At 43.6% G+C, this 27,678-nt stretch overlaps 1 protein-coding gene across 1 annotated transcript; it reads right to left on the bottom strand.

Annotated features, from left to right (window-relative positions):
- Nucleotides 1-837: 837 nt before the first annotated feature.
- gas2l1 (growth arrest-specific 2 like 1) lies at nucleotides 838-27,195 on the bottom strand. The gene is made up of 5 exons (XM_044026627.1): nucleotides 25,707-27,195; nucleotides 15,054-15,161; nucleotides 8,839-8,935; nucleotides 7,084-7,396; nucleotides 838-5,736 (listed from the first exon to the last, which is right to left on the bottom strand). Exons 1-5 carry the CDS (start codon nucleotides 26,412-26,414, stop codon nucleotides 3,714-3,716), a joined length of 3,249 nt encoding a protein of 1,082 aa, XP_043882562.1. The 5' UTR covers nucleotides 26,415-27,195; the 3' UTR covers nucleotides 838-3,713.
- Nucleotides 27,196-27,678: the final 483 nt, after the last annotated feature.

Genomic DNA, 27,678 nt, shown 5'->3' with positions numbered 1-27,678 from the left:
TAATGCTGTGTGAAATATTCTGTTAAATTACTTGCAATATATGCTCATGTACAATGCTGGACAATATGTTTTTTTGAGATGCAGGACAGCTCAGCCAAAGACGAGCTTCCCTAATGGGACAATAAAGTATATTGTATCTTTTTGTATTGTATACTATCATATCTTATCATAACACAACACGATGAAAGCATTTTACGATACAGTTACTCAAACTAGTCTAATTTATTTGTATAGAACCAAATCACAACAAACCTTATCTTAAACTTCTTTCAGGCCCAGGGCCTTTTAATATTATACAAAACCTTATAGTTCATACAATAAGTAAAGCACAGTGAACAGAAGACAACAACAAAATAAATAGAAAAATCTCTGTGCAGCCATCTGCCTTGAGAGTCCAGGAGCATACTATGTATAACATTTAAGTGCTGTCAGACTGGTTGTTGTCATGACAACAATACTATTTTATAATACAATGGTGTTATAAATAGCAGTGATAGCAACAGCTTTGACAGCAGCACCTTTTGTGATAATAATGCTGAAATTATATGTAAATTGTAGAATGGGAACAAAGAGAGAAGGAGCAAACTGGGGGAGAGGGAGAAAAACAAGCAATGGTTCTGTAAATGCAGTGTACACTGCACATCAACCACATTACACTTATTTTGATGTGTTTTATCCGTTTACAAGTTGGAGACTGAAAAGTCTGCATAAAGAGATGGAAACATATGCACTAAAAACACTGGGCAAATACACACGCAAATCACATTGTGAGTGAAGAATAAACATTGTTTTGTATGCTTGTTCATATGATGCAGGACTGCCCCCCAAAACTCAAACTTCAGAGAAAGGTGTTTATTACAAGAACAACTTGACGGTACTTTTATTTTCAAAAACAAAACAAAATAAAAAAAAACAACAACTGAGAAATGTTGCAGTATTGCTATTTCATACACACATAACTGTACAAATTCAAAATGTCAAGCAATCTGTACATTTAATTGGAGTTCTAGTGAAAGCAACATTAGCAAGCGGGAAACCGTCTGACCCTTAACATTCAGATTCTGCTGACTGGGGAAAGCGAGGGGGAGAGGGAAAGACTTGAATGAAAATTTGCAAAGAAGGACAATCTTTTAATCACATACATTTCAATCGTTGCTTTACAAATGTAATGTTTAAGTCACAGTTTACAGAACTGGTAGACTTAAGAACTATGGTTGATACAAATGACAATGTCTTTAAATAGGCCAAAAAAAAATCAAATTTGAATTTTGAGCTGTTAATTTCCCCGAGGGAACCTCCCAAAGGGATCAATAAAGTCGTCTGTCTGTCTGTCTGTCTGTCTGTCTGTCTAAAGCACAACACTTTAAAATATCTGTGTATACATACATACATACTGGATCCATTTAGCTCGAACAATACAGATAAATGGGTTGCACAGCGGAATAGTGGCTCACACTATTGCCTCACAGCAAGAAGGTTCGAATCCTGGCCTTTCCGTCTGGAGATTGGCTCCAGCCCCACCGCGACCCTCATGTGAAGGATAAAGCAATTTAAGTGAACACTCATACATCATAAATTATTTGTAGCAACAAGGAGCCAGTTACTGTATCTGTGGTAATGCAAACTATACATTGATTTTGTTTGCTCACAGTAAACTGTGTAGAAAGAATTAAAAAAAGAAATGACCCACCTCATGTGCACTAACCTGAACACACACACTCACAGCACTTTGGACATAGATGTCACTTGAGTCCATTAAGACTTGATTTCATAAATAAATAAATTAGACCAACATCACTCCCCTCTTCTCTCAAACTCTATACATATTCTCATACAATATATACAATCATGGGTAATCACACTCTTTTAAGATCATGTGTCACTGCCCTGCAAAAACAGATTATTTTCCCCCATCTTACTCACACTGTATCCACAATTTCTATGGAAGTTACTTAATGAATGTTAAGTTTTATCTCTACAGAGCAGTGACACCACAGTTCCTACACCTTCACCTTCAAATATACTGGAAAAAGTCCCCGCCTGTGCTGTTAAATACTTAAAAACAGAAGTACTGTAGCTGGAGCCTGGCCTCTTAAACCAACGACAAATGTGCAAGAGCTTAACGAGACAACACTGATATCCAGTTACAGAATCTATTATGCATGCACTATTGCACACATGCAGTCACTCAAGTCAAAATCATTCCCTCAGCCAGCATCAAACGTCACCTTGTGTCATTGTCTCTGGCTCAGTTGGCTCGAATCAGCACCGGTGTGTCTTCTTAATCCAAAAGCATGAAAAAGTAAATAGATCACGTCTTTTTCTAACCACTAGATGTCCCCATACACAGTCTCTAAAAATCAATCTGCTATGGTTATGAGGCTTTTTGAGTGTGTTTTAAAATAACTGTTAGGTTTCAGAGGCAATAAATTAAATATCTTTGTGATGAATGAAACACCAAACCAAGTATCATTTAAAATAAAATTGGCAATGTCGCTCGCTTTTTCTACCACATTCACTTTCAAAATCTCTCCAATTTCTGTTCACATGAACAGTGTTAGCCAATGGATTTGTGTGATATTGAGCAAAAACATTAAAAAAATTAATAATGTGAATAGGATTTTTAAGGCAAAGGGAATTGTCAAGGCATTTTCCAACACCAATGTTGCATAGCTAAGGCAGCAAAGAACTTAATACAGTGAATATGTACATCTAACTAATTATCCAATTCCTTTTTTTTATATATACACAAATAACAAAATCTCTCTGCCTTGCCAACATGTTATTTACACATTCTTTCTTCTTATCATTTGCACATAATTGTATTCCAGAGAACTGTTTGGTCAGAGAAGTAACTCTCTTTCAGTGACATTGACACTGCTCCTTAAAATGTTTACACTTAATTCACTTAAAAGTTCAAATGTTTTACTGCATTAAACATAATTAAAAAAAAAACGTGTAAATCATATTGAATATCTCGACTAAACGAAACCTATTGTGAAAAGCTGACATCATACATTATATCCGACAATTGAGTATTGATTAGTAGTGCATGTCTGGCTTATAAAGTCACAAAGATGATGAGTGTACCACTGTCTGTGTTACCTATTAGTATATTGTCAGTATGAGTACATTGAGCCATAAGTGAGGACTATTATATGTGCAGAGATGTAGAATATCACAGTCATAAATAATATCAGCTCTGTCAAGGCAAGCTGAGATGCTATGTTGAACCACAAGAGGGAGCTAATCAGTGAAACTGAGGGTTGAGTTAGTGTTTACACAGTTTTAAATCTCTGGCACTTTACCATGCCCCTTGAGTGAGGCACATGGTAGCACATATGCTCTCTTTCGCTAGCTCTTGGTATCAACTATGACAAGTGTTTTGCAAAGAAAAAAACAAACAAAATACAAGCAAAAAACACAAAAGCATCCCCATGCATTCTTTGAAACAACATTAAAAGTAGCATTAAAAAGACCTTTTCTTTTGGTAATAAATATTTTGGCTTGAGTGCAAATTAAAAGCAAATGTGAACCACCTGCAGAAAACCTCGGTAGAGACGATAAGCAAAAGAGAAGGAGTGTTTGACATGCAATGAAAACAGTCTGTAGCCCAGTCTTACATCTTTCTTTTTTTTTTACACAGTAGTCAAATGACATGACCACCACCACCACCACAATAACAACCCTTCATGTCAGGTGTCAGTTTTGTGCTACATCCAAGCTTCATTATCCAGGCTTCCTGACTGTCTCGGGTACGAGCAGCCTTTGTTGCCCATGACTGGGGAACGTGTCATGTCCGCAAAGGCCTGGTGCAGGCTCTTGCATGTGGCTGGATGACCAGTGGAGCGAGAACTCTGAGGGGACAGAGGTGGGGTGTGGCAGGGGGAGAGAGGGTTGTGAGCCTGCAGATCTTTGTAGCTGACTGGGGTAGGGATACGCGAGGGGCTGTTCTCTGGCCTGTTGTCAGTGCGAGGCCTGATTCTTGATCTAAGTTTGTGCTTTGAGATAGGAATTGCACCGTCTGCTTTCTTCTGCCCTTTCTTAGTCTGCAGCAGTTCTCCGTCAGTGTCCCCGTTGGCCAGGGGTGAAGAGGGCGGAGGGGAGTCTGAGCGGGATTCACTCAAACTAAAGCACATCGAAGAGCTTTCACTTGAGGAATCCCGGAAGGAGCAGTCTTCAGAGGGGGGAAGAGGCACAGGGGATGGACAAGCCTCTGGGGGTGGGAGGTCATCACTCCCTTCATCATTTTCCAGGTCATGAGAAAAGTTTGGCTGGTGATTCCCCTGAGGAACATCTCCCTCAGGCCCTGTATCCCACCCAAGCTGACCCTGCTGACTTGTCAACTCTCCCATTGAAGGTCCACCTCCATGGTCTCCATTCATAGTCCTACAGTGAAAAGCAGGTTGTGTGGGGACCTGATTCATTAACCTGTTTGAGTCTTTATCTCCAATGCCAGTTGGAGAAGTTGGCATCTCCCTTTCCTCCATAGAGCTAGAGATGGCTGGGAGCTTCTTGAGACCCCCTCCACGCTCCCCCCAGTATTCAGGCACCCCTTGTCCAAAGTTAGGTGTTCCTCTAGGATTGTGTCCATACAGTAAATTTAAGGGGTCATCGACTGGAAGATGACGAAGATTAGTTCTCTTAGACTCCCTAAGGTCGGGCAGAGTTCCTATCTTTGCCCCGACATTCAGGGAAGATGTGGAGGAGTTAGAAGAGGAGGAGTCATTAGTCTCAGTGAGTGTTGGCACTGAATGTGTCCCAGCTCCTGCTGCAGGTTTATTAGACACTACTCTAGCCTGCTGTGTATTGGCCAGAAACTCGGCCTCAAAACTGCGATACAAATCTTGCTCCTTCCGAGGGTCCAGCACTGGAAGCATCTGGAAACCAAGGCCCAGTCCTTCCTCCTCAGGCTCCTGGTGCTCTAGGCCAGGCTTGTTTCTATGTTGCACACGCCCAGCGAAACGAGGGCCCTGTGACATCCTGGGGGAGCGAGTAGAATGATGGTGAGAGTTGCGGGGAGATGAGTGTGGTGAACACCGACCTCCTGAGGTTACTGGTGGCAGCACTCTGCTTTTTCCTAGGGAGGGAGAGCGAGGGACGGGAGGTCTGGGAGTAGTTATACTTTTTTTGCTGGGGGAGCTGTTGTTGCTCTGGATTCCTTTAATAGGCGAATTAGAGCATGAGGACGACTGTCTCTTGGAGAACCCACCACCTATTCTGGGAGAGGATGGGGGCATTTGTTTGGCCCTCAGGTCCTCTCGTCTATCTGACAGTGGGGGCTGAGGGTCTCTGTAGCAGGAAGTAGGACCAGGGCTGGCATCACCGGATCGAGTACGGCTCTGTATCTTACTCTGGCTTTGGGACCGCGGGACATGGAACCTTCTTGGGCCCTCGTTTCGGCCCCTCTCTGTACGTGTTGTCCTCGTACCATCAGAGGATCCTTGTGGTGGGTTGGGTTTGAGCACCGGGGCGAGTGCAGAACGTTCACGGGACTGACTGCGTGCACGGGGCTGTGTGGGGCGTGGCGACTGGGTCTGGTTTCCTGCTCCAGGCCTCTCAATTGCATGCTTCCCGTCTTTGCGACTAACAAGTAGGATAACGTCTTCACCGGAGCGCCGAGAGGCACCACCGAGAGACGGCCGTCCCCCTCCTCCTCCTCCCTTAGATGAAGCTGTAGAGGAGTCGCTGTCTCCAGACAGACGTCTTGTTAGTGGCAACTTTGTCTCCTTATTCCTACAATTTGGGGAAAAGACACAAAGTCAGCTATAAAATGCCATAGTGACTTAAAAGTAATGTGTAATTTCTGCCACTAGGGGTCTCCCAATCCCAATAATAACAAAATGAGGTCAGGGCAGTGAAATTTGGTGTGTTTTAGCATATAGTTCTATTTTTAGATAACAAAAAAAATACATCCTGATGGTTTTCTAATAATTTCTGCAATAACTAAAACATCTAAAACATCGGAAAACTATATATTGAGTTGTTTTATTGCAATCCATGTATTTAAAGATTAGGAATGACAGTATGCTACAGTCCTGTGTTTTCAGTCTGTCAGAATAAAGTTTTTTTGCATTTAGATTCCACACTGTGTCTTTATTGAGTTGTTTTATTAAGCCTGACTTCTTCTAAGTTATCCTTAGAAACTATATTTGTACATATTCAGGCAAGGCAATCTGTCTGCGTGCCGTCCACCTGTTGACCCACTTCCCCAGTTAGCTGTGAACAGTTGTCTACGGATGGTTGTGAGATTAGTCTTTATCTCGTCTGGCGCACTTGTAAAGCAATGCCGTAGCCACATAGGGTTAATTCAAATTAGCTGCTCGTCTGACGTCGAGACTGAGCCATCGCTCAATAAAGACATGAGCCACACATTGGCTCCAGGCCAAAGTAAACCACACTTCGGTTCCTAATTGTGTTGAACAATGGAGCTTTTGCATTTTTGAGAGGGAGGGTATTTGACCAACTTAACCATTTGTTAGCTTCAGTGAGAGCATGAATAGTTTTCAATGAAACAGCTAATCATGAGTATCTCAACAAGCCACAACTCTGGATCTGATTCACCCACTTCTACGACTTGATCACCACTTCACGATCTCATCAGAGACAAAGTGAGGTGGAGAATGGCTTGAGACACACCTCTGTGAGGATCCCAGTTCAGATCTCAGTACAGTTCATAGTCTAAGTAATTAAATTAAGGGTGTGGAGAAAGGAGAGTTGAGGAAACATGTCTGGTGTCTGCCTTGTAGCCACTGGGGGGTGCTGTGGGGCGTCTGTGTGAGATGGATTTGACAGGACAATGTCACATGAGATTAGTTAAATCTGCTCTGGTTTAATCTGAGGCTTCCTGGCATCTGTGTGTGTTTGTGAGTGTGGTTCCATGTGTGCATGTGTGTGTATTTGTGTGTGTGTGTGTGTATTTGTGTGTGTGCCTACCTGTCTATGGGCAGGAGAGAGCAAGTAGCAAAAACTAAGTCGGCCCTGTCAGGCAGCTGGTGAGAGATTAATCTCTCATCACTGGTACCACACGTATCCACACACACACACACACACAGACACATGCACAGACAACCACACACTTACCTGAGGGGAGTAAAGTGTCTGGGTTCTGAACGGTCCCTTGGCGGCCGTGGAAGTAGATTACGAGGTCCTCCAGAGTCAAGCTCTGAAGTGTTCTGTGATCGTCCTGGCCGTGTGGAGGATGAGGAGGATGAGGAGGAGGCACCTGGAGCAGAGGGGAGCTCTGTGGTGCGCCTGTCCGTGGGCTTGTAAGGTGCGATGCCGTCATTTCGCCAGTGTGGACCTGGGCTAGTGGAGCGAGAGGAGTGGGCGCTGGATGACTTACTCTGGGTCCCCTGACCTTGGCCGCTGGCTTTAGCCTGGTGGTAGCGGTGGGCTGTGGAGACAGATTAATGACAAGCTGTTCAGACACACTTCTATCCAACATCAGACAGCCTGTACAATTAGAATTGATTAAAGTCTGTGTGAGGGCCAGACAAACTGTACACAGCCATATTTAACCACATCTCGACAGCAGAGGATACAGTACTTTAGCTACTTTCTTGAGCCAGAGAGGTGGACTTTTATTCTAGTTTATTGGCAGAATTCAAACATAATACCTATAATACGTATGTTTGTCTAAGTGTATAACAGCAACCCTTTTATATGTTCTTGATGCTTTACTGAAACCGCTATTTTGTTTCTACAGCAGCCTGAATAAAGAAACACAGCCACAGCATGTATTAGGAGTTTTGAAGTGGAAGCTTACTACACAAACAAAGAAGAATAACATGTATATGAAGGCCAGTGTTGTTCCCTTACTTGCTTGGGAAAGTGAGGGATGAGTGAAAGAGTCAACTGTTTATTACAATCTGTAGTCTAACCAGTCAATCAGCGTGTTCTCTCTTATCTAATATGGGGGAACACGCTCATCATTGAACATAAGAGTGGACAAATCCATTTTCTCGAATAAAAATATGTCTAAAAAAATATTGTGTGGTCTTGAGCATGGGCTGGGACACTACTTATGATTTAATCTGGTGTCAGCTGTCCAGCTGCCTGTCCTGGCTTGGATATTAAAGGACAGGTCTCGCCCAGCACAGCTATGAGCTGTTTGTCACTGTGCTGCTCCTCAACCTGATGGTAAACGGAGCAGTTCAAGTGCCAGGTTCACACGTGTTGAGACGTGCAGTAGCGCAGGTGTGTTGATGTGGGATCAGAGTCAGTGTCAGCGTGACTTGCAGCAGCATTTATCATCGGGCATAAAATTCTTCACAGGATATGAGGCCAGTGGGGATTCAGACTGATTGTTGCTGGGTGACATAACAAAAACAAACAAGACTGCATATTATACATAACAACGAGTTTTTTTAGAACTGTATAAATTATGGCGACATGTTGTTTTGTGGCAAAACCTTAATGAGCCTACGTAAAATATTCTTCTTGCAAGACGAGCAGAAAGCACTGAGCATCAAGACTGTGTGTGCAGTTGTTTCAGAGAAAGGAGTCACTGTTTGGGCCCCACCACGACACATGGGGGGGCCCAAACAGTATCTGTTTAACCCGCAGTTTGTTAGACAGAGTGTGGGAACCTGCTGATACCAGGCATAGAGTAGGACCTGGAACCTTGGGAAGAAAAGTTAAGTCACATGTTGTTGCAGGTGTGTTTCAAGACCATATGGAGACACTCTTGTGTTATCGGTTTTGAATTTGAAGTTCCAGAGGCCCAGCAGTGTCTGATCTCAAACAGGGACATGAGACAAGAATCCTTTATTGGTGTCGCAACACTTAAGTGGTTTTGTAAGGGCTTAACACGTAGGGAACAGTAAGTGAACTCACCAAAAGCGGCACAGCGACACGGGTCATGCTTGTCCAAATAGTGCTCTAATGTGTCCCAGCCCCCTCCGACGCGCACCATCACATGAGTACGGAGGACCTGAGGCAGAAAAAGGAGAAATCGAGGCTTCAATAGACAAAAAGCAATAAACACATCAAGTGCAGATAAAATGGCTAAACCTTCATTGAACACACAAGTTAATGGATATGTAAATTCTTCCACTGGGGGCAGCTTGTTGATGGCGGGCCACCCCTGAGTGTTACGTAATAGATGCACCCCTGCCTGTACCCTTTGCCGTTCCCTGCCCCCCATCGTCCTCTTTCTCCCACATCACCCCCAGCTGCTGCCATTATGAGGGCTGTCCATTACCATGCCAACTCACAAACAAGAGTAGTGTAGCATAATAAAGAGCCAGAGAGCTGTGAAAGGCCTTTTTTTTGGCCGCTCTCTCCCATGCCTCTCAGCTGGCTACCCTGTGTTTTCAGGGTGAATTAGCATGGCAACAACTCACTCCTGCTGTCCTCCCCACTCCTCGGCCGAGTGTCAAGTTATGAGAGGAGCCAAGAAGAGAGGAGGATGAGGAGGAGGCCTGGGTAGCCATACCAGAGGGGAGTGTTGGTGTTGGTGGATATGTCACTTCCTACTCTCCTCTGCTCTTTGAGAGACAGACACACACACACACACACACACACACACACACAAGATCAGGCCCAAGAACGTCACTCCCTCCAGGCAAAATCTGCCTTCACTGAAGCAGCACACTCACTTTGCCTGACGTGACAGTACTGCGGATGCGTCCCTCGCCTCCAGTTGTGTAACAGTGTCTGTCAGCCACATGTTTGAAAGGTTACACAGTGGCACATGTGTGTGTGTGGGCTGGCACCGAGTTTATTTATTTCCACCAATTCACACGTGGCAGAGCCTCTCATTTTCAGGCCCCTGACCAGAGAGTGACCAGAGGGGGGAGAAGTCCCAGACATGACATGTGCTCCAGTGTCTGACCCCTTCTTCTCTCTGATGTAATCCATTACAGGTCTTTTCGGTGACCTTGCTCCTTGACTACATCAAATCCATCGCAACAGCTGATCTGCTTATCTCTACCAGACCTGAGAGTATAAACTGCTTACTCTCCACTGCTGCGGCTTTGTGTCAGCGACAGGTTTAGCGCTGTGGAAAAACAGTGACTTTTACATCATATTATTTGGATCGCGGTGGATGGAGTGAACTTTCACATGTTTGAAGTTGACAAAGGTCAGCTGCCAAAAGGGTCACAACCTGGAGAGGTACTTTCTGATGTCGCAACGGTTGATCTGCTGTCACTGACTCACGTCACACGGGCTTGTGTTTTCACCTCCGTCTGTTGTGAGCAAAATAACTCGAGAACTAAACGATGAATTTAGATCAAATTTTCCGGGGAAGTAGGTTATGGTCCAAGGAAGAGCTTACCAATGTTTCCCAAAATGTTCTATATAGAGATCGACTTTTAAATATGGAAAACAACCTTGACCCAAATAGCAAAATATCAACTGTGACAAGAGCAATCATGTGGCGACTAACTCTGTAACACCTAATTTCATTTTTAATTAATATATTCCGCAAAAGGGTCAGGAAAATTCAGCAAATATGTTTGGGGACCCTAAAAAAGGTCCTGTGACCCATCTGTGGTTCCTGAACCAGTCTTTGGAAATCACTGCATTATACCACATACAAGGCTTCTAATTTCTCTTATTAAATTCTGATTGTTTTTGATTATAAAGGAGCAGTAGCTAGTCACACAAGGGTTAGCACTGTTGCCTCACAGCAAGAAGGTCACAAGTTTGAATCTCGGTTTGACTGAGGGACTTTCTTTGTGGAGTTTGCAGTTTTCTCTCATTGTTTTCTCAAGGTACTCTGTTTTCTTCCCACAGTCCAAAACATGCAAAGGTTAATTGGACATTTAAATAGACTAAAGGTGTGAATGTGAGAGTGAACGGATGAAGAGGATGAGATGATAGACAATGAATGAGTGAGGGGCAGAAGCTGTCATAATGGGGGAAAAAGGCTCTGGGAATCCAAATAGACAGACATGATTATTGCAGTGTGATAACGACTATAAAGAGAATCATAGAAGGGTCATAAAACGTAATTGCACAATACAAATCTCCAGACCATTAGCTCATTACCCGACAGACCCGACTTTTTATGTTCTGTGATGTGATGAGAGACAATGAAACAACAAAAACACAGACAAAGCTGACAAAAACACAACAATAACTGACAGTAATCATTTTTCATGGGCCTAAATTTACAACACAACGCAACTTTATATATTGCGTGTTGCAGAGCAGTCTGACACTCACTTACACGACTATCGATCACATAGACAAATAAATACAAATCTAAAGAGAAGGAAAACAGAAACCGGGGACATGATCTCGATGACTAAATCCCAAGTAGTGAAATCACAAATGCCATCGCATTACTGTTGAGTAGATGAGTAAGAAGATTTCTACACTTGGGAGTAACAGTTTGTTCTCCGAGCAGACGACACACAGTGACGCCCTGATGGAAGCGGAGTCAATTCATCTGCCAGTCAGACGAGTTTACAGCGCTCGACGTCGTCTGCTTAATAATCTCACAGTCAGAGCTCAGATCCCTTTGTTTTACCCACATCTTGAGGATCATGTTCAGACTGTGTCTATATTTCAGTGAAAAACTTTAAAAAAAAACAGCAAATAAAGGAGAGGGTTAAAAGGTTGGATGAAAATGACAAAGACTGACAGGGCTAACTGAAAAACAACTCCACATACGGAGCAAATGAATCATCCGCTGGTCATGTTTTACAATCAAATCTTTGTAAAGATTCCCCCGTCTTTACGAGTAGAAATTGACTTCATCTTCCTTTCATTGTATTCTGTGGTGTATTGTCTGTATCACAGCGCAGTGCCACTGAGGACGCTGCTGTTTTGGGACTATGTTTCCTCTTTGAATCTGTGGCTAAGCTGCCAGATTTACCAACCACTGAATGAGTATATATATTACAGACAGACTACACCAGAGAAAAGAGAGAAAGAGAGTGAGACCCAATCCTGTTTCTATGGCAACAGTGAACAGAGGCACGTCTTGTCATCATTGCGGGGGCGTGTTGAACAAATTTCTCCTTGAAATTTTGCCGGTTCAAAAATTACGCTCACGGTTCATTTCAGCTGTTGTGGCCCACAAGCAGAGGCATCCGTTCCCTTCAGGGAGAAAACTCCCCCGGGGACAAAGACGCCTTATTAACTCCCTCCCTCCCTCTGTTCATATAGGACACGTTCGACCATTTGCTTTCTCCACTTCATCCCCTCATTCAGCTTGAGATCCTTGTTCGATCCTTTGGCAGCTGAATAGGGGGTTTGTTGGTTTTCAAAGGAACGGCCTGCTTCCTGCCCTCTGAAGAGAAAGGGGAATGTGCTGAGTGCACTTGCAGGCGCTCGGGCACATGGACGTAGTCGCTGTCATCCCCAGTGACACGAGGGCGGAGACGGGATGAAGAGAGCTGATCTCATCTCTCTGACAAGCTCATAAATGTGCACATGTTTGGGTTTTTTTTAATGTTGGCCTATTTTATAATTCATATTTAATCTTTTACAGAGAGTGGCTACAAAATATTATTATTATGTTTACCAGACATTTGGAAACTGCTGATTCCACTCGTAGGTTAATAACTGAAACAAGCTCTCTGCTTTTTCTTCCTCTTAAACGTGACTATTTTTTATTTGCTCTATATAACAAATGAATCATTAAAACTAAATCCTTTTTGGTTTATGAACAAAACAGAAACACGTCAGCGGTTTGTCAACATGTTTTAACATTTTCTGGCATCTTATGGACCAAATAACTAATCTATTACATAATAATAGATTAGAATAATTACGTAATAATCATTAGTTAGCCGCCCCAATGATATTCATATATAATGCTGGTGAAAAGAGTCATTATTACTATATGAACTACTAAATGTAGATTCCTCTCTGCTACAATAATGTTCAAATAGCAACTTAAACTGATGTGCATACAGAATGTGAATCATTTTATATCAATACCAACATTGATCTAGTAAAACGAGACAAATGGTTAACAGTTTCAGAAGTGAATTCCACTGCTCAAAAAGTCCAGTTTTTCAGCAGTTGGACGGGCTAAAAGGTTCTTGACCCCACCCGCCTCTGCACTGCCAGTGTTTACACACAAACACTCCCTCAGGCAGCTCTGATAGTATTGCCTGACAGAGTTTGTTCTCGCATGAAGGACGCAGCACACAAATAATGTTGCACTTGACCACAGAGAGGCAGAATAATAACATCCACATGAACAAGTTCCACACTGCAGCTTTAAAATTAGCCTTACTAAAAATCACTTTGCGTGAAAAGTGTGTATATTTTAGCATGTTGTATATCACATGGCCACATGGCGGAGAAGTGTGCACTTTGTTCTCTAAATCCTGCACTTATCTTATCACGTTAACGTTTTGTTCTCTTCAGTTAGACAGGTCTCAAGATGTATCGCTATATGACTGTCTTGTAATATAGTGATTATGACAGACTTGTTGTATTGTGATATTATTGGTATCGCTTCGTATCGTATCATATCGTATCGTATCATATCGTATCGTATCGCATCGTATCGTATCGCATCGCATCGCATCGTATCGCATCGCATCGCATCGCATCGCATCGCATCGCATCGTATCGCATCATGAGGTATCCTGTGATTTTCATCTCTATGTGGCCTTGCAATGGACTGGCGACTCGTCCAGGCTGTACGCCGCCTTTCAGCAGGGATTGTCTTCAGCGCCCCCACCCCACCCCCCTCATCTGGAGGATAAAGTGGTAGACGATGGGTGAGAGAGTATGTATCGCGTGTCCCGGTCTGGATGAAGTGGCGCTAGTCAAATTGATGAAATATCGACATTACACACAGTTCGGCGTCCCAATCCTGTCACTGCAGCCAACTTGGAAAGCTTCCCCAAAGAGTCCATTACTGTGGCTGTGGTACGTTTTAGGTAATTGAGACCGAATCGATCCCTGGTATCAGCCAGCCTCCCTGCCCAGTCCTCTGAGGCCTGACGTGGGTACAATAGCAGCTCTCATACGGAGACAAACAGTCCAGCAGAAACAGGTTAGAGCCAAGATAAGGACCAACACAGGAAATGACCTAAAGCACTATTTGTGTCTCAGTGGAAAAAGTAGAAGAGTTCTGGGAGTGGGCCAGATGACGGCAGTGTGTAAACACTCCGATGAGAGCGAGAGAAATCACAATGTTGTTATACACAGTGTACAGTGTACAGTGTACAAGGCTCTGATGCAGCCCAGCAGCAGAGATCTGTTGCTACTACTGTACATAACCTCGCTCTTGTTGAAACAGCATACGATGCCATATGTCTGCACCATATGGTTCCATAGAATCAATGCAGGTCTCTGCAGTCATTCACACTTTGGGCCAAACAAACCTATTTTAGGTCATATTGGCTTTTTTCTGGTTATGATAATCCTCTAATTATATACAGTGATTTAGGGCAACGCGGTAATTATGTTCCCTCAAAGTCTGTGGGTGAAAGACTGACTGACAACATGACTTTTAGGGTCAACCATCAGAGGGCACACATGTAAACACATAACAAAGGTGCAGGGAAACAGGAAGTCTTATTGCCAATTTCTGTTTTTGTATTTTTTATCTATAAAGAAATCTTCTAAAGGTTTCCTGTAGAATAAGTTATCATTTTGAGTGACAAAAATGTATTTATCTGTTCTAAACATAAGGCTAAAGGTATATTTTAGTGCTCTTATCAACATGGGAGTGGACAATTATGCTTCCTTGAAGAAATAGTTTTTTATTATTATTACTATAAGGATTGGGCAGAATGATGTCATTGTTTATCAGTGATGCACGTCATAATGTCAGGGCTCCATTGTGTTGTTTGTGTTAATCCTGCTTCCAAAAATGGCCTTAAAAGAAAGTTAAGGCATTTATCAACTGACAGTATATATATATTTCAGAACATTTTACCTATTAACTTGGTTCTGTGAGGCTTGACAATGTCAAACCAAGGACATATGTTTAAAACTTTTCATCAACTAACAGTGATGGTTTTCTCAGTCTCTGTCAAAATAACACAACACTATAACTTTGTCTGAAAAAGATACACAAACACACGCTCGTAGAATATTCTAGAAACAATATTCTGGTGATGACAACTCACCCTGATGAAGATGAGCGCACTGGAGTCGCCCACTTTGTATTTCCCCTCTGACACCTTGACCATAGGAAACTGAGCTGGACAGGAGCAGTGGCCCAGAATCTCACGGACCTGAAGAAAAGAAAACAACACATTTTATCAGTCAGAGCTCACAAATATGATGACACACACACACATATACACACAGAGAGAAAGGTTCCATTCATTTGAACAGCAGAAACAAAACATTAACCATAACCAGTTAATAAAATGGGGTTCTGCCTCATTAGAACCAGGTTTTGGTCCCTGGACTACTACAGAATAGGTCCTAAAGAGATAACAAATACAAGCATACACACATACACAGTACTATGCAGTAACCTGAGGCCACAATTAGGTTTGCTATAGAATACTATAATGACTATAATTATAAGTATAATTGCTGCTCAATATTAAACGCCAGAAACACGTATGCAGTTTTAAAATAGGTCTAATAGGTCAAGTATTTAGTGTGACCTACACTTCCACTTGAACAATAACACGACCCTGAGTGGAGTGAAGTGGAACGATAATAACTGTGTTTGTCCGACTATTTCATGTCTATGAAGCCAAGTTTGTTCAAGATTCAATCCAAACACCCAGAATTTGCCATAAAAACAACAACAACAAAGCTGGGACTTTGGCACAGTGCCGTATTATCCATCCCTTCCCGTTCCTGAGGTCATTGACCTCACACGGAATCATGTTTAGACACATACATGTGTGACAGTGACCAAAGAGCTGCTGGTTGTGTGTCAACGAAACAGTGACTCTGTTGTTAATTTGTGCGAGAAATGAGCCGTCATGGCTGCCTGCTCTATGAGGGTGTTTCAGTGTGTGTGTGTGTGTGTGCGTCATCTTCATGTCAAACGCTCCTACTATTCCATGCACCTTCATGCCCCGCCCCACTCTCTCTCTCTCTCTCTCTCTCTCTCTCTCTGTGACCACATTAAACTCCCTGCCTCGTCCCATCTCTCCAGAACATTTTGGTCATTTAAGTCACCGCAAACTGCCACAAAAGCACAAAAATAAACGTGCGGACGTGCTAATGAATACTCTGGCTGTTACATGACAGTGTTTGTGCCTGTGACATCACAAAGGAAGGAGAGAGAGAGAGAGAGAGAGAGAGAGAGAGAGCTCAGAAACCAGACTGGTGGTGGTGGTTATGATGTCAGCAGGCAGCCAGCTGGGTTTTGAATCGAGAGCTGGTGCCCTTGCTTGTGGTCAGGGCGGTGCTTATTAGTCAACTGAAGTCAGACAACTGCAGGGTGGAGCGAAGCCCGCCTGTGTTGCGCAGGCCCGGGCTCTCTCAGTCAGGCCTGGACCACTTGTGATGTTTGTCTTGGCCTCTCTCTGCGAGACAAAAGCTTGCGCGGACTTGTCGGGCAGGAGCGAGCGAAAGTCGAGCGGCGGAGTGACAGAAGAGGGAGAGAACAGTATTTGTGTTCACAGGGAAGCTGATGTTACAGCAACACAAGTCAGGCTCCTTCCACAGACTGTGTATAAACATGGACGTAGTCTCATGGCGGCAAACAACGCACTCACACAAAATCTCATTTTACACAGTTGAAATCACATGCTATTGAACAAGACCTGGGACTAGTGAGTGAGACCATTAACTCCTCAGGAAAATGATGATTATTATTGTTATAAAATAATTGAGTTATTTTCCTTATTCCCGGACTTAACTTTTTAAACCAGAAGATGACTTCTATTTTATATTCAGTCTATTGCTCCCTCACCTTGGCTGTCTAAAGCTTCTCATTTATTTGTTTCTCAGCCAAAGACCCGTAATGAGGTAGAAACTATTCCAGGAACTGTCTGATCAATTGCCTAACTGGAAAGTAATCTATCAACTTGCCCCCCGGGGGTCTATACTGCCTCTCACTCCAACATCAGATGGGATTGACTCCTGCTCCCACCTGCCCCTCAAAGGATAAATGTTGGAGAATGAATAAATTAGTGTTGTCAAATAATTGATATTCAGTTATACTACATATTTGGTTTCAGATGAAATACTCATTTGCAACAGTACGGACACAAAGAGTGTCAAGATAACATAACTGAACACATAACTTCCTAAAATCACACATTGAAACTGAGAAACGTTGACCAGCAACAAGACTTACCAAACATATCATGCGATTACCTGAACAATTGTGTGGTCACTGGTGCTCTTATTCTTTTACTTGCACTATTCATTTAAAAGAATAAAAAAAAAGTGTTATCCCTCCCCCCGTGGTGTTAAAAATGATATTTCCCTGGATATCAAGTTTCCCCGACACGTATAATCATCATAACAGGTAAATGTGTAACCTTTTCATGGCTGAAGCGAGTGAACCACTGCTTTTAAGCACCGTTCATACAGCTGAATCCAAGGCTCAGGAGGTACAGCTTTGCTTGTGATGTTCTGTTTGTGTGTGTGTGTGTGTGTGTGTGTGTGTGCTTGACCCACAACACCTTCATTAAAGTGGATTGGGAAGATTAAGGAGGCACCTTGTTATTTTCTCTAAATAGCAGCCGTCTTTCTCTCACCGTGCAAATTAAAGGGGAAGGAAACCCCACCTGCATCTCACCTGTTCACCCTCTCACCTACATCTGTCCAGCCTTCTTTCTTTTCTCTCTCTCTCTCTTTTGTTGCACTTATTTTTAGCTCGGTGCATGAGCTGACCAGACCTATATTTGTCTCTCTCTTTTTTTTTTCTTTGTTTTGCTTACATTTCTACATCTGCTTGCCCTCTTTTTCTCTCTCTCCACTCTGTCACTCCGCCTGTCGTTCTGTCAGTAGGTGGACTAGCCCTGTTTGGAAAAACCCCAGCCTGTGAGTTAATGGAAAGATTGCTATGGCAACAGACACACATATACACACACACACACACACACACACAGAGCCTTCCCCTTTTAACTGTACAGTTTGCCTTCTTTTTTTCAGGCTATAAAGAAGCCTTTCTCTCGCCTGGGAGCCGTTCAGCTGAGGTCATAGGTTTTCCTCCGGAGGGAAGGTGCAGCTCTCGCACACCGAGCTCCGTATGAAACACGGATCGGGATACAAAGTCACACCAGGAGCTGTTTTAATAACAGCTTAATCAATAGCAGCCCTGGCATTTGGACGTATTTACTCGGCGAAGCCCTGCACACGAAATGTGTGCACTTCCCATGTCTTCACTGTGGACACACACACACACACACTGCAGGGAGAGAGAGACAGAGACAGAGACAAGGTCACGGAAACATGCGGAAGTGGAGCCAGAACGGTGAGAGGGGGGAAAAATGTAGGATGAATTATGGATGCATGCAGGTCACATGAGAGACATTCTGATGTTTGAGAAGGAAAGGAGAGGAAGAGACACAGTGACTGAGTGTTGGGAATCTTCTGGCTCTATCTGAAGACAGGAATGCAGAGATGCTTGTGCAAGAGCACAAAGAGAAACACTTTCAGCTTCAATGGGATGTTGAGGACATTAAAAACCCCACTGCTCAGATCACGTCATGTGCTCCGTGTGAGTCAACAGTCTCTTCATTCTTTCGCTTCCTGACCTACAGACATCTTAAAGGACATTCGTGGAAGAGATCGGGCAAAACCACAGGGCCGAGCAAACCCTGGGGATGAAGGGAGGAAATGGGAGTGGCAGAGATAAAGACTGTTTAGCTGTGATTCCCCCATTTTCTGCACTCACATGTGCTCTAAGTCCCTGTGCGACACTGTGTGCTGGAGATTAATGCCGTCGTATCGCATATCGATATGCAAAATGGGATGCAGTTCTGGTTTCAGTTTCCTGGTTTTGTGATACAGGTTTTTCAGACAGTGAGTCTTCATAAATAAACAGACTGTGTCAGTGCACGGCTGGTTTGCTCCCGTGCTTTAATCAAACATGGGTGTGTTGGTCGCTTTGTGACTTTTTCCCTTTTTTATGATTCCTGTGCAAAGAAAATAATAAAAACTGCAATAAAAACTGATCATTACAACAAATCGCTCCACGGGAATTTACACAGGAATGTTTCCAGTTCCTGTGAGATGACTGCTGATGACGGAAGATGATTTACTCTTACAGCAGAGATTATACAGACGTTCAAACATAAGGCTTTGGTTACGTGACAGAGGATCTTCTTGTCACGATTGGCAACTTCCCAAGATGAAACAACCTCACCATCAGATATACACACACACACACACACACACACAGAGGAACATGGAAAGTAGGCCACAGGGGGCGCTTGTTATGCAGAATGGAGAGTTTTGGAAGTTGAGGGGTTACTTGTGCTCCACCACCCACAAGTAAGCATTCCTACAGCTTGTGAAGTCACACTGAAAACCGCTTCCTATCAGAGACTGTCCCTCCTGCACAAACATGAAACAAGCTCGTCTCTTTAAACAACCTGAGGGGTGAAAGAACGTTATGAATAACTGAATTCTTTTTTTTTAGACCTGTGGCCTGAGGGGATGAACTGTGGGGAGATATGGAAATGGCTGTTAGCAGCTGGTCAGACAGGCCAGACTTGATGAAAGAAGGTAGAAAAACAGTTGGACCAGAGTCGTGTATGTCGGTTACTGCTGCACACGAGAAATGTGAATGACAGATACATTGGCGCGGTGTTCTCAGCTGACTATTTCTGAGGAGGCAGCACTGACTATTTATATTGACATATAAAAAAGGGAGTTGTCTTTTTTTTGTGTGTCGACTCGTGAGCTTTACAAGTGCTAGTACCAGCGGCGGCAGCTGGAAGCTCATTTCAGGCTCAGTTATGTATATAGTATACTGTATATTCTGCTATTCTCTGCTGTCACATAGAGATGAATTGAAACTGAGCTTCTATTGGTTTTAATGTGCCGTTAATTAAATGGTGATCCGTGATAAACAGCAGATTCTGAACCAACTAGTCATATACAGTGGTTGATCAAGTTTTAACAACATTTTATTACCATTTACCATTATTTTAGACATTTTTTGACATTTTAGAGGAACCATGGGTCACACAGATGGCGTAGTGGTTAGCACTCTTGCCTTTGCACCAAGAAGAAGGTTCGTGACCCATGTTTTCCGTGTGTTGGTATTCTCTGGGTTTTCCGGTTTCCTCCCACAGTTTTAAAACATGCAGATTTGGGTTTTAGGCAAATTGACTGTGAGTGTGAGAGTGTCCAGGGTCTACCCTGCCTTTCGCTCTATGTCAGCTGGGATTGGCACCCGCGACCCTCACGTGGAAGCGGTAGAAAACAGATGGATGCCGTCTGGTTAGTACATGTATTTTAAACTGAGCTCATTTTTGTTTGTTTCTGGTCTCTATATTTAGCTCAAATAAGCAGCTGAAAAAGAAGATAATACACACATTTCAATGATGAGTTTGATAATCGTACACCGTCTGAGCGTTCATGTTGTATGATCGATCAGGGTGAAAAATGTAATCGTACGTTGGCAGCCGCAATCAGCCGCTTCAAGAAAAGCCCTTCTCCAGAAATCAATAGCAGTCTTTGGCCACATGACAAATGGTCCATCAGGGGCTGGGAGGATGCACGAATCGAACGCACGTCAAGTGCTGAAAGGTGAATAATTCCATCTATCATCTGTTTTAAAGAGCAACTTTATCAATCAAGAGCAAGGAGTTAAATATCAGGGCCAGTGTCTTCCTCGTTTATGGCATTAAGGCTCAACAACACTCTGCACTGTCCTACAGACAGGCAAGGTTAGAGGAATCTATGTGTGCCTCTGAGGACTCTCTGTCATTCTGACTCTGCAATAAAAAGCCAGACTGACAGATGCAATCAAATCACCAGACCCGGCAAACACACACAGATGCCTGCTCAGATATAAACCAAATTAAAACGATAGCCGCGCAAAGACGCGCTAACAGCAACGGAACACAACAATAAAGACATTAAGCGGACATTATGCAAAAGCGCGGAGTCAGCTGTTTTCACGAGGACCCTGCTGCAAAGGAAAACAGCAGAGTGTGGACTAAAGCTTGAAAAATAACCTGTAAAAAATAATAAACCCATAAAATAAGGAGTGCATGTGACACTTGAGAGAGAGAGAGAGAGAGAGAGAGGGAGAAAAACGCTGAAGAATGCCACGCTCTCTCAGCAAAGCGTGTAAGTGTGACCCAGTGCAAACCATAATGACCTACTTTTCCCTTTCCCCCCCTCTCTCCACCGCCGCTCTGCCTCCCAGAGCAACATCCACTGCAGTCAGGTTTATCAGAGTGTACAGTAAAGTCACTCTGGGCACACGATACGTCCTCTGTTACCCCTTTTCTCTTTCCTGAATGCATGAAGTGGACCATAAGTTAGTGATGAGTAGCCGCACAGACAAAAGACACACATCTGTCACCCTTCCACTCTGCTGTGCTGGTGATTCCACACAGAGATTGAGACGTCATCCTCTAATTACCTCGATGCCAGCAGTGGCAGTCTATTCATTTCCTCTCTTCAATGCCACAAACAAGACATATTGTTCTGCTCTTCGCTTTTATCATCTCCATGTGGAGACATGGGGGGAGGGGGGGCGGGAGAAAGAGGGGCCTGCACATACATGAACTGAACAACAAGGGCTGAATGTCGAAGCCTGCGGTGAGAAGAGACGTGAACCAGTTTATATGAGTGAGCAGGAAGAAGGAAAGATGGCGATTGAAGGAAGTCATCAGAGGCTGTGGAGCTCTTATCATTGTCATCAGCTCTATGGGTGGATGATTGTGCTCTGTATGGATTCCTATGCATCGAGATAGTGCACATGTTAGGACCAGCTGTCCTCACTGAGACCAAAACTGGGTCCTAATGAAGCATCATTTCTGAGGAAGTGGTTTAGCTTTAACTGGCCTTCATTTTGGCTGTGTTAGCACATATGGGACTCTCTTGATCAATTTTGGAGTCAAAGTGTTAGACCTAGGAAATAAAGAAAAAGTTTATATGTGTAGGTAAATAATCGTGGTCCTTCACCTGAGGTTCAGTGCAGCATATTACAGAATATTATAATCTCTCACTGAAAGAAAATCATCTAATGGACAGGATCAACTTTATGTTTACATGTACAGAGTGACGTGAACCATCAGCTGTCCTGAGAAAACAAGACTCCAGGAAAAGGGAAAAGGGAACTTTGAGATTGAGTCAAACTACAATGAAGGATATGAGACGCCAGCCACTTCCTTAAGTTAGGGTGGAAAGCCGGCCCACTGTGGGGATGAGTAAGAACATATGTGCACAGTTGGGGTGAGTATTTTTCATGAGGGTGTTAAAGATTAACATCCCATTGTAAACGGCAGGTAGTATACATGACACATCATGACAAGATGAGTGAGTCACTAACCTTACATGACTACAAGCTAAGTAGTCAATAATATTCATTATTGTGCAATTAACCTCAGCATAGTGCAGTTTCCCCAGTAACAAATAAACAAAGCTGAGAGACAACAATAGGGACAGAGAAAAGCCAGATATTCTAAGAGGAAGTTATACTGCGAGTGATCATTGAATCCCAGTTTGACCACTGGCCTTTCTGTGTGGAGTCTGTGTGGAGTTGTCTCTCTGTGAACTCCGACTTTCTCCCACAGTCCAAAGACATGCACAATGGGGCTGTCGGCAAAGAACAATAACCATGGTGCTGCCTCGGGGGGAAAAAGGTGCACTCGTACACAACTATCAGCATGTGTGCGCTGCACCTGAGTGACAGACAAAATTCACTTAACATGACTTTCCCTATACCAGAACCACTGGTGACGTGTCCAGGGTGTACCCCGCCTTCAAGACCTGTGGCAGCTGGGAAGGTGCTTGCATCGGAGAAACCATGTCAGGTTTGTATTCAAGGCCAAGACGCCAAATATCGGCCATCGACAATACTGTCCTGAGCTCTCTTCCAAAAAGGATCAACAAGCAAACACTTAACAACGATCCCAACGAACCGTTCGCACCCCCCGTGAACGACGAAACCGACAACCTGAAACTGGGAGGGATGAACGATCTGCATTGTTTCACTTAATGACTCTCTAGACCAGTGTCAGCCTCAGAGGTTAAATACCTGCTTCTCAATACTACTTAGCCAGACCTGAAGAAGCCTCTTGGATCAGATGTGAAACGTCTTCAACTGAAGCAGATCCAGTCGCCCACAGCTAACTAGTGACGAAGATTACGACTAGTTTAAAAGATGCTGGCTTGAATCTTCACTTCTTCTTGACTTCTGATTGGCTGTATCGCAGAATTAGCTATAAAGCACTGCCGACGCAAACGCTGCCAAGGTCATGACAGAAAAATATGTGGCGATGATGCGACCACTCATTAAAAACGTGTATTTCAGCATAAACATCTTTAAAATAAAGTGTAATTACAATGTATTTCATCATTTTACCGTACATTTACAATAAGGCGAGTCAAGAACATCTCTGTAAGAGTGAATTGATTACATGTAATCAGTTGTAATGTTACTGGGTGCAAATGTGCATGCAGATCATGAACAGGTTGATGAATAATACATGAAATTCAAGTGCCTTCATCTCTTGCATGTTCACAGAATAAATAAGTTCCGATAAATCTACTGTATGTAGACGGGGAATTTTTTGCCCCAAACAATCTCAGCCAGAGTGGACAACAGAGCTGAAGACAAGATGTGTTACTTATGTGCAACTAGTAGGAAACACTTGGTTTGTTGACATAATAGGAAAAGCCCAAATTATTGTGTTAGTCCGACTAAACTGCACACAGTATTGTATGTTAGTATCATAGTGTTTGTATATTGGGATGAGAACAGTCAGTCAATTAAATAGCTGTAACTATAGATCGACTTAACTATGCGTGGAAATGTACTGACTGTAATACACCCTTGATAATACTGTGCTATTTTAATGCTGTGGCTTGTTTTCACTGTGGTTTTTTCTAGTTTGAAGAGCCTGGTGTGGCTGATGTGTGCTGTTCTGCACAGTGAACATGAAAGTCAGTTTGTTTCTTCACTGGATAAATGATGACAGACAAACATCAGGTCTCTGAATCAGTGAGAAGCTGCCACTGACCAACACGACGGATCCTGTGTGTACACAGTGTCTGTGTATGTTTGCTGAGGGATGTGTTAGAGCGACGCTCAGAGAAGACGGATATATAGATGTACGACCTGTGGCTTTCAAACTTTCTCCCCTGAGAAGCAGTCAACTGGTATAATCCAGCACACAGTCTGGATTAGGGCTGCAACGATTCATAGATTATGAATCGTGAAGTCATTTTATAATCGAATATTGAATATTTGTCAACTTCTTAAATGTGAGTATTTTCAGGGGTTTTTTTTTTTTGCTCCATGTAACAAAGAAATGATCATATCATCATTTCCAGGTGACATTTCCACTTTACAGGCCAAACAATTACTTGATTAATCGATTGTAATGTTTTTTACGTACTTAAAACAAGTTTTTAAGGTTTTTCCGCTTCTTAAATGTGAATATATATAACACTGATAAACATTTTTTGACATTTTATGGTCCAAACACGTACTTGATTAATCGGTTTGAAAGTTTTTTTTACAATTAACAGGTTTTTTTCAGATTTTTCAGCTACTTAAATGTGAATATTTTCAGGTTTTTTCACTCCACATAACACTGATCTACATTTTCAACATTTTTTGACATTTTTACAGACCAAACAATTGCTTGATTAATCCAGTTTCATGTTTGTTTGTTTGTTTTTAATTAAAAGCAAGTTTTTTATGATTTTTCAGCTTGTTAAATGTGAATATTTGATATATATCTTATATATATTTGATCTACATTTTATGAACCAAACGATTACTGGATTAATCTGAAAAATTATTGACGGATTAATCGATTATGAATATAATTGTTAGTTGCAGCCCTGGCCTTCTACACACGCTCTTCTTTGTGTCTGCAGAGGTCACAGTAGAAGCTCCTGACCCTGATGCCTGACCAGTTTCAAACACTGACATCGTTCTTCTCATAAAAACAAATAAAAATACTAACTTCTGCCCCGAGCATGTGTTCTGCAGGTCAGTCTGACAGACTTGACTTGACTAACAAGATCTTTGCATTGAGCTAATGTCAGACAGGGCCTGGGCAAAGGTCAAAGGTCAACCTTTTCAGTGGGGAAAATGACAAGAGGGGACATGTATGAGGCAGCGAGCCGAGGACGCCCGTGAGTATTTGAATGTTCCTGACGTAGAATATGACCTTTGACTTTTCAGACTCACAAGAGGAATTCCTCCGTCAGTCACTCACTGACTGACCCTGACAGGTAAGTGGACATTTTACAGCACAGTTGAAAACAACGTGATGCAAAGTTCATGCATGTGCACACCCACACCCACGGGGTATCCGCTGCCTCTCCTTATAGCACCTACATGAACATTCCACAGACGGTGCCTTACTTTTGACACAGTTTAACTGTGGGAGTGGTTGGTTTTCTTTAAGCACCAAAAACAACAAACAAAAAAACCTACAGATAATTTCTTCATCTGGGGCTGAGAAGCCTGGAGATGATAGAATAGAATATCTGCAGTGTTTGATGAAGAAAATGACTGAGCTGTGATACAGTGACTCTGATGTAGGATGTGAATCATGATGAGGTTATGGGAAAATAGTGAGTGTTTTTATTGCATCAGCTGCAGCTACAGATATGCAGTGGTCTGCAGCTTTGAAATCTTTTCTCTGGCAACTCACCAACTCATCCAAATTTCGCATGTCACACAGAACCCTCTTCTGCGGCCAGATGAAGGGCTCTGGCTCAGGTTCGTCTTCATCCTCCACACTCTGACTGCTCTCCTTCCGACTGAAACACCTGCTCGGCGAGGACACGCTCTGCTCGGACTTGTCCCCTGCCTCGCTCCGCAGACTCTCCTGGTCCCGGATCTCCTCCTCGATCTCCTCCTCCAGCTGGATCAACATGGGGGCCAACATGCCAAACTTGGAGCCGCGCCGCGCCACCTCCAGGAGGCACAGGACAAAATTCTTCTCGTTGCACTTCTCCACCAAGTCGTTGGTCTCGAACATGAGGACGTCCTTGATCCAGAGCTCCTGTCTGCACCAGCTGATGAAGTTTGACACGTTATCCCGCGCCAGGAACGAGCCGGGCACGGCGTTGCGCGCCTGAAAGACAACATCTTTGGATGGCAGCTTCATGGAGCTCGCAGCCTCCGGATACTCCAGCTGGAAGTCCTGCGCGGCGCGGTTCACGTTGTTGGCGTGTCGACAGAGAGCGCAGCCGCTCTCCAGCGCGTCCATGAAGGTGTCCGCACTGATGTCGAGGTCGTAGAGTGTGTTCAGCCATTCCGCCAGGTCCTCCTTCATGGCATACAGGTACTCCTCACTAGATTTGAAGGGCCGTATGCTCTTGGAGGCGGCGGACTGGATGTTGCTCTGATCAGCCATATTGTCAGATTATGTATCGATAAAGTCTACTTGATGAATCCGGATTGTCTCATTGCGCAGCTGCGTGCCAAAGCCTCATCCGCATAATGTAGCGAAACAACCTCGTTGACGCACCCATGCCGCTGTGCAATGTGCGGTTTCTTATCGCAGCTCCGTGAAAGCAGCAGCAGCAGCAGCAGCAGCAGGCTTTGTGTTGTCACTCGCATTTCTGGATGCGGGCTGCTGCTGGCCCTGGCGCATGGATGCGTTTTCCGGACGTCTCCGCGAAACCAGTTTCCTTCACCGCGCGCATTGTCCCGGGTCCCGGAGTGAGAATCAAGTGTGGGTGAAAACACACCCATGCGACGAACGTTCAATCCAGCCGCTGTCCGGCAGCTCCTCTCACCCACACCCACAGAGAACCACGTGTCACCATGTCCGTGTGTCTGTCTGTGAGGCGGATCAGCTCCTCATCGGTGAAAAATCACGACCACACTGTTGCAGCAGAAGCTCCAGATCATCTTCCCTGAGCAAATAGGCTCAGCCCATGTTGCGCCGCCTCTTGCGCTGAATATGTTTGACCTGCTGCAGCTTAAGAGCAGCAGCGCGACTCGGTGGCGCATCCCGTTACAGAGAGAGGGATGAACGCTGAGCGCAGGCACAGAGGAGCAGAACTTAACCCCATGTTCACCAGCTGGGTTCCTGCCTGGAAAAAAAAGTGTGGTCATCTAAACACACCACTGTCTCCCAGGGGCGTGCACAGACATGTTAGGGGGGCAGGTGCTCGAGTGAATAGGGGGCACCCCTCACATAATTATCAAATAAAATTACAGTGTCACAACTAAGGATGGATTACACGCCCAGGGGCCCCAGAAGGTCTCTGCTCTACTATACCAATATCCTCACCACCACTGGGGCCCCTCAGCCAAATAACACTGATTATCTTATGTGTATATGGAGGGGCCCCTCAATCATATACCACAGGTTATGTTTTTTTATGGGGCCCCTGAGCCAAAAAACTGGCTATTATGTGATGTCTTGATGGGGCCCTTAGCTTTTCCAGTCTGTGCCCAGGGGCCCACTGACACATAATCCATCCCAGGTCACAAATTCTACTACACATTTATTAATGTCAATAACCATTTAAAAATGTAATAGACTGCTATTTGTCAATATTTTTTATATTAATTTCATAATTACAATACATTGTTATACATTTTTTTAAGGTAAATACATTTATGGAATTGTTTGAAATCAAGTGGCAACAGGTGGTCGATGGCGTCAC

This window comes from Solea senegalensis, linkage group LG5, assembly GCF_019176455.1.
Source record: "Solea senegalensis isolate Sse05_10M linkage group LG5, IFAPA_SoseM_1, whole genome shotgun sequence".
In the NCBI taxonomy this organism is placed as follows: Eukaryota; Metazoa; Chordata; class Actinopteri; order Pleuronectiformes; family Soleidae; genus Solea; species Solea senegalensis.
This window is presented reverse-complemented; position numbering and strand designations above follow the sequence as displayed.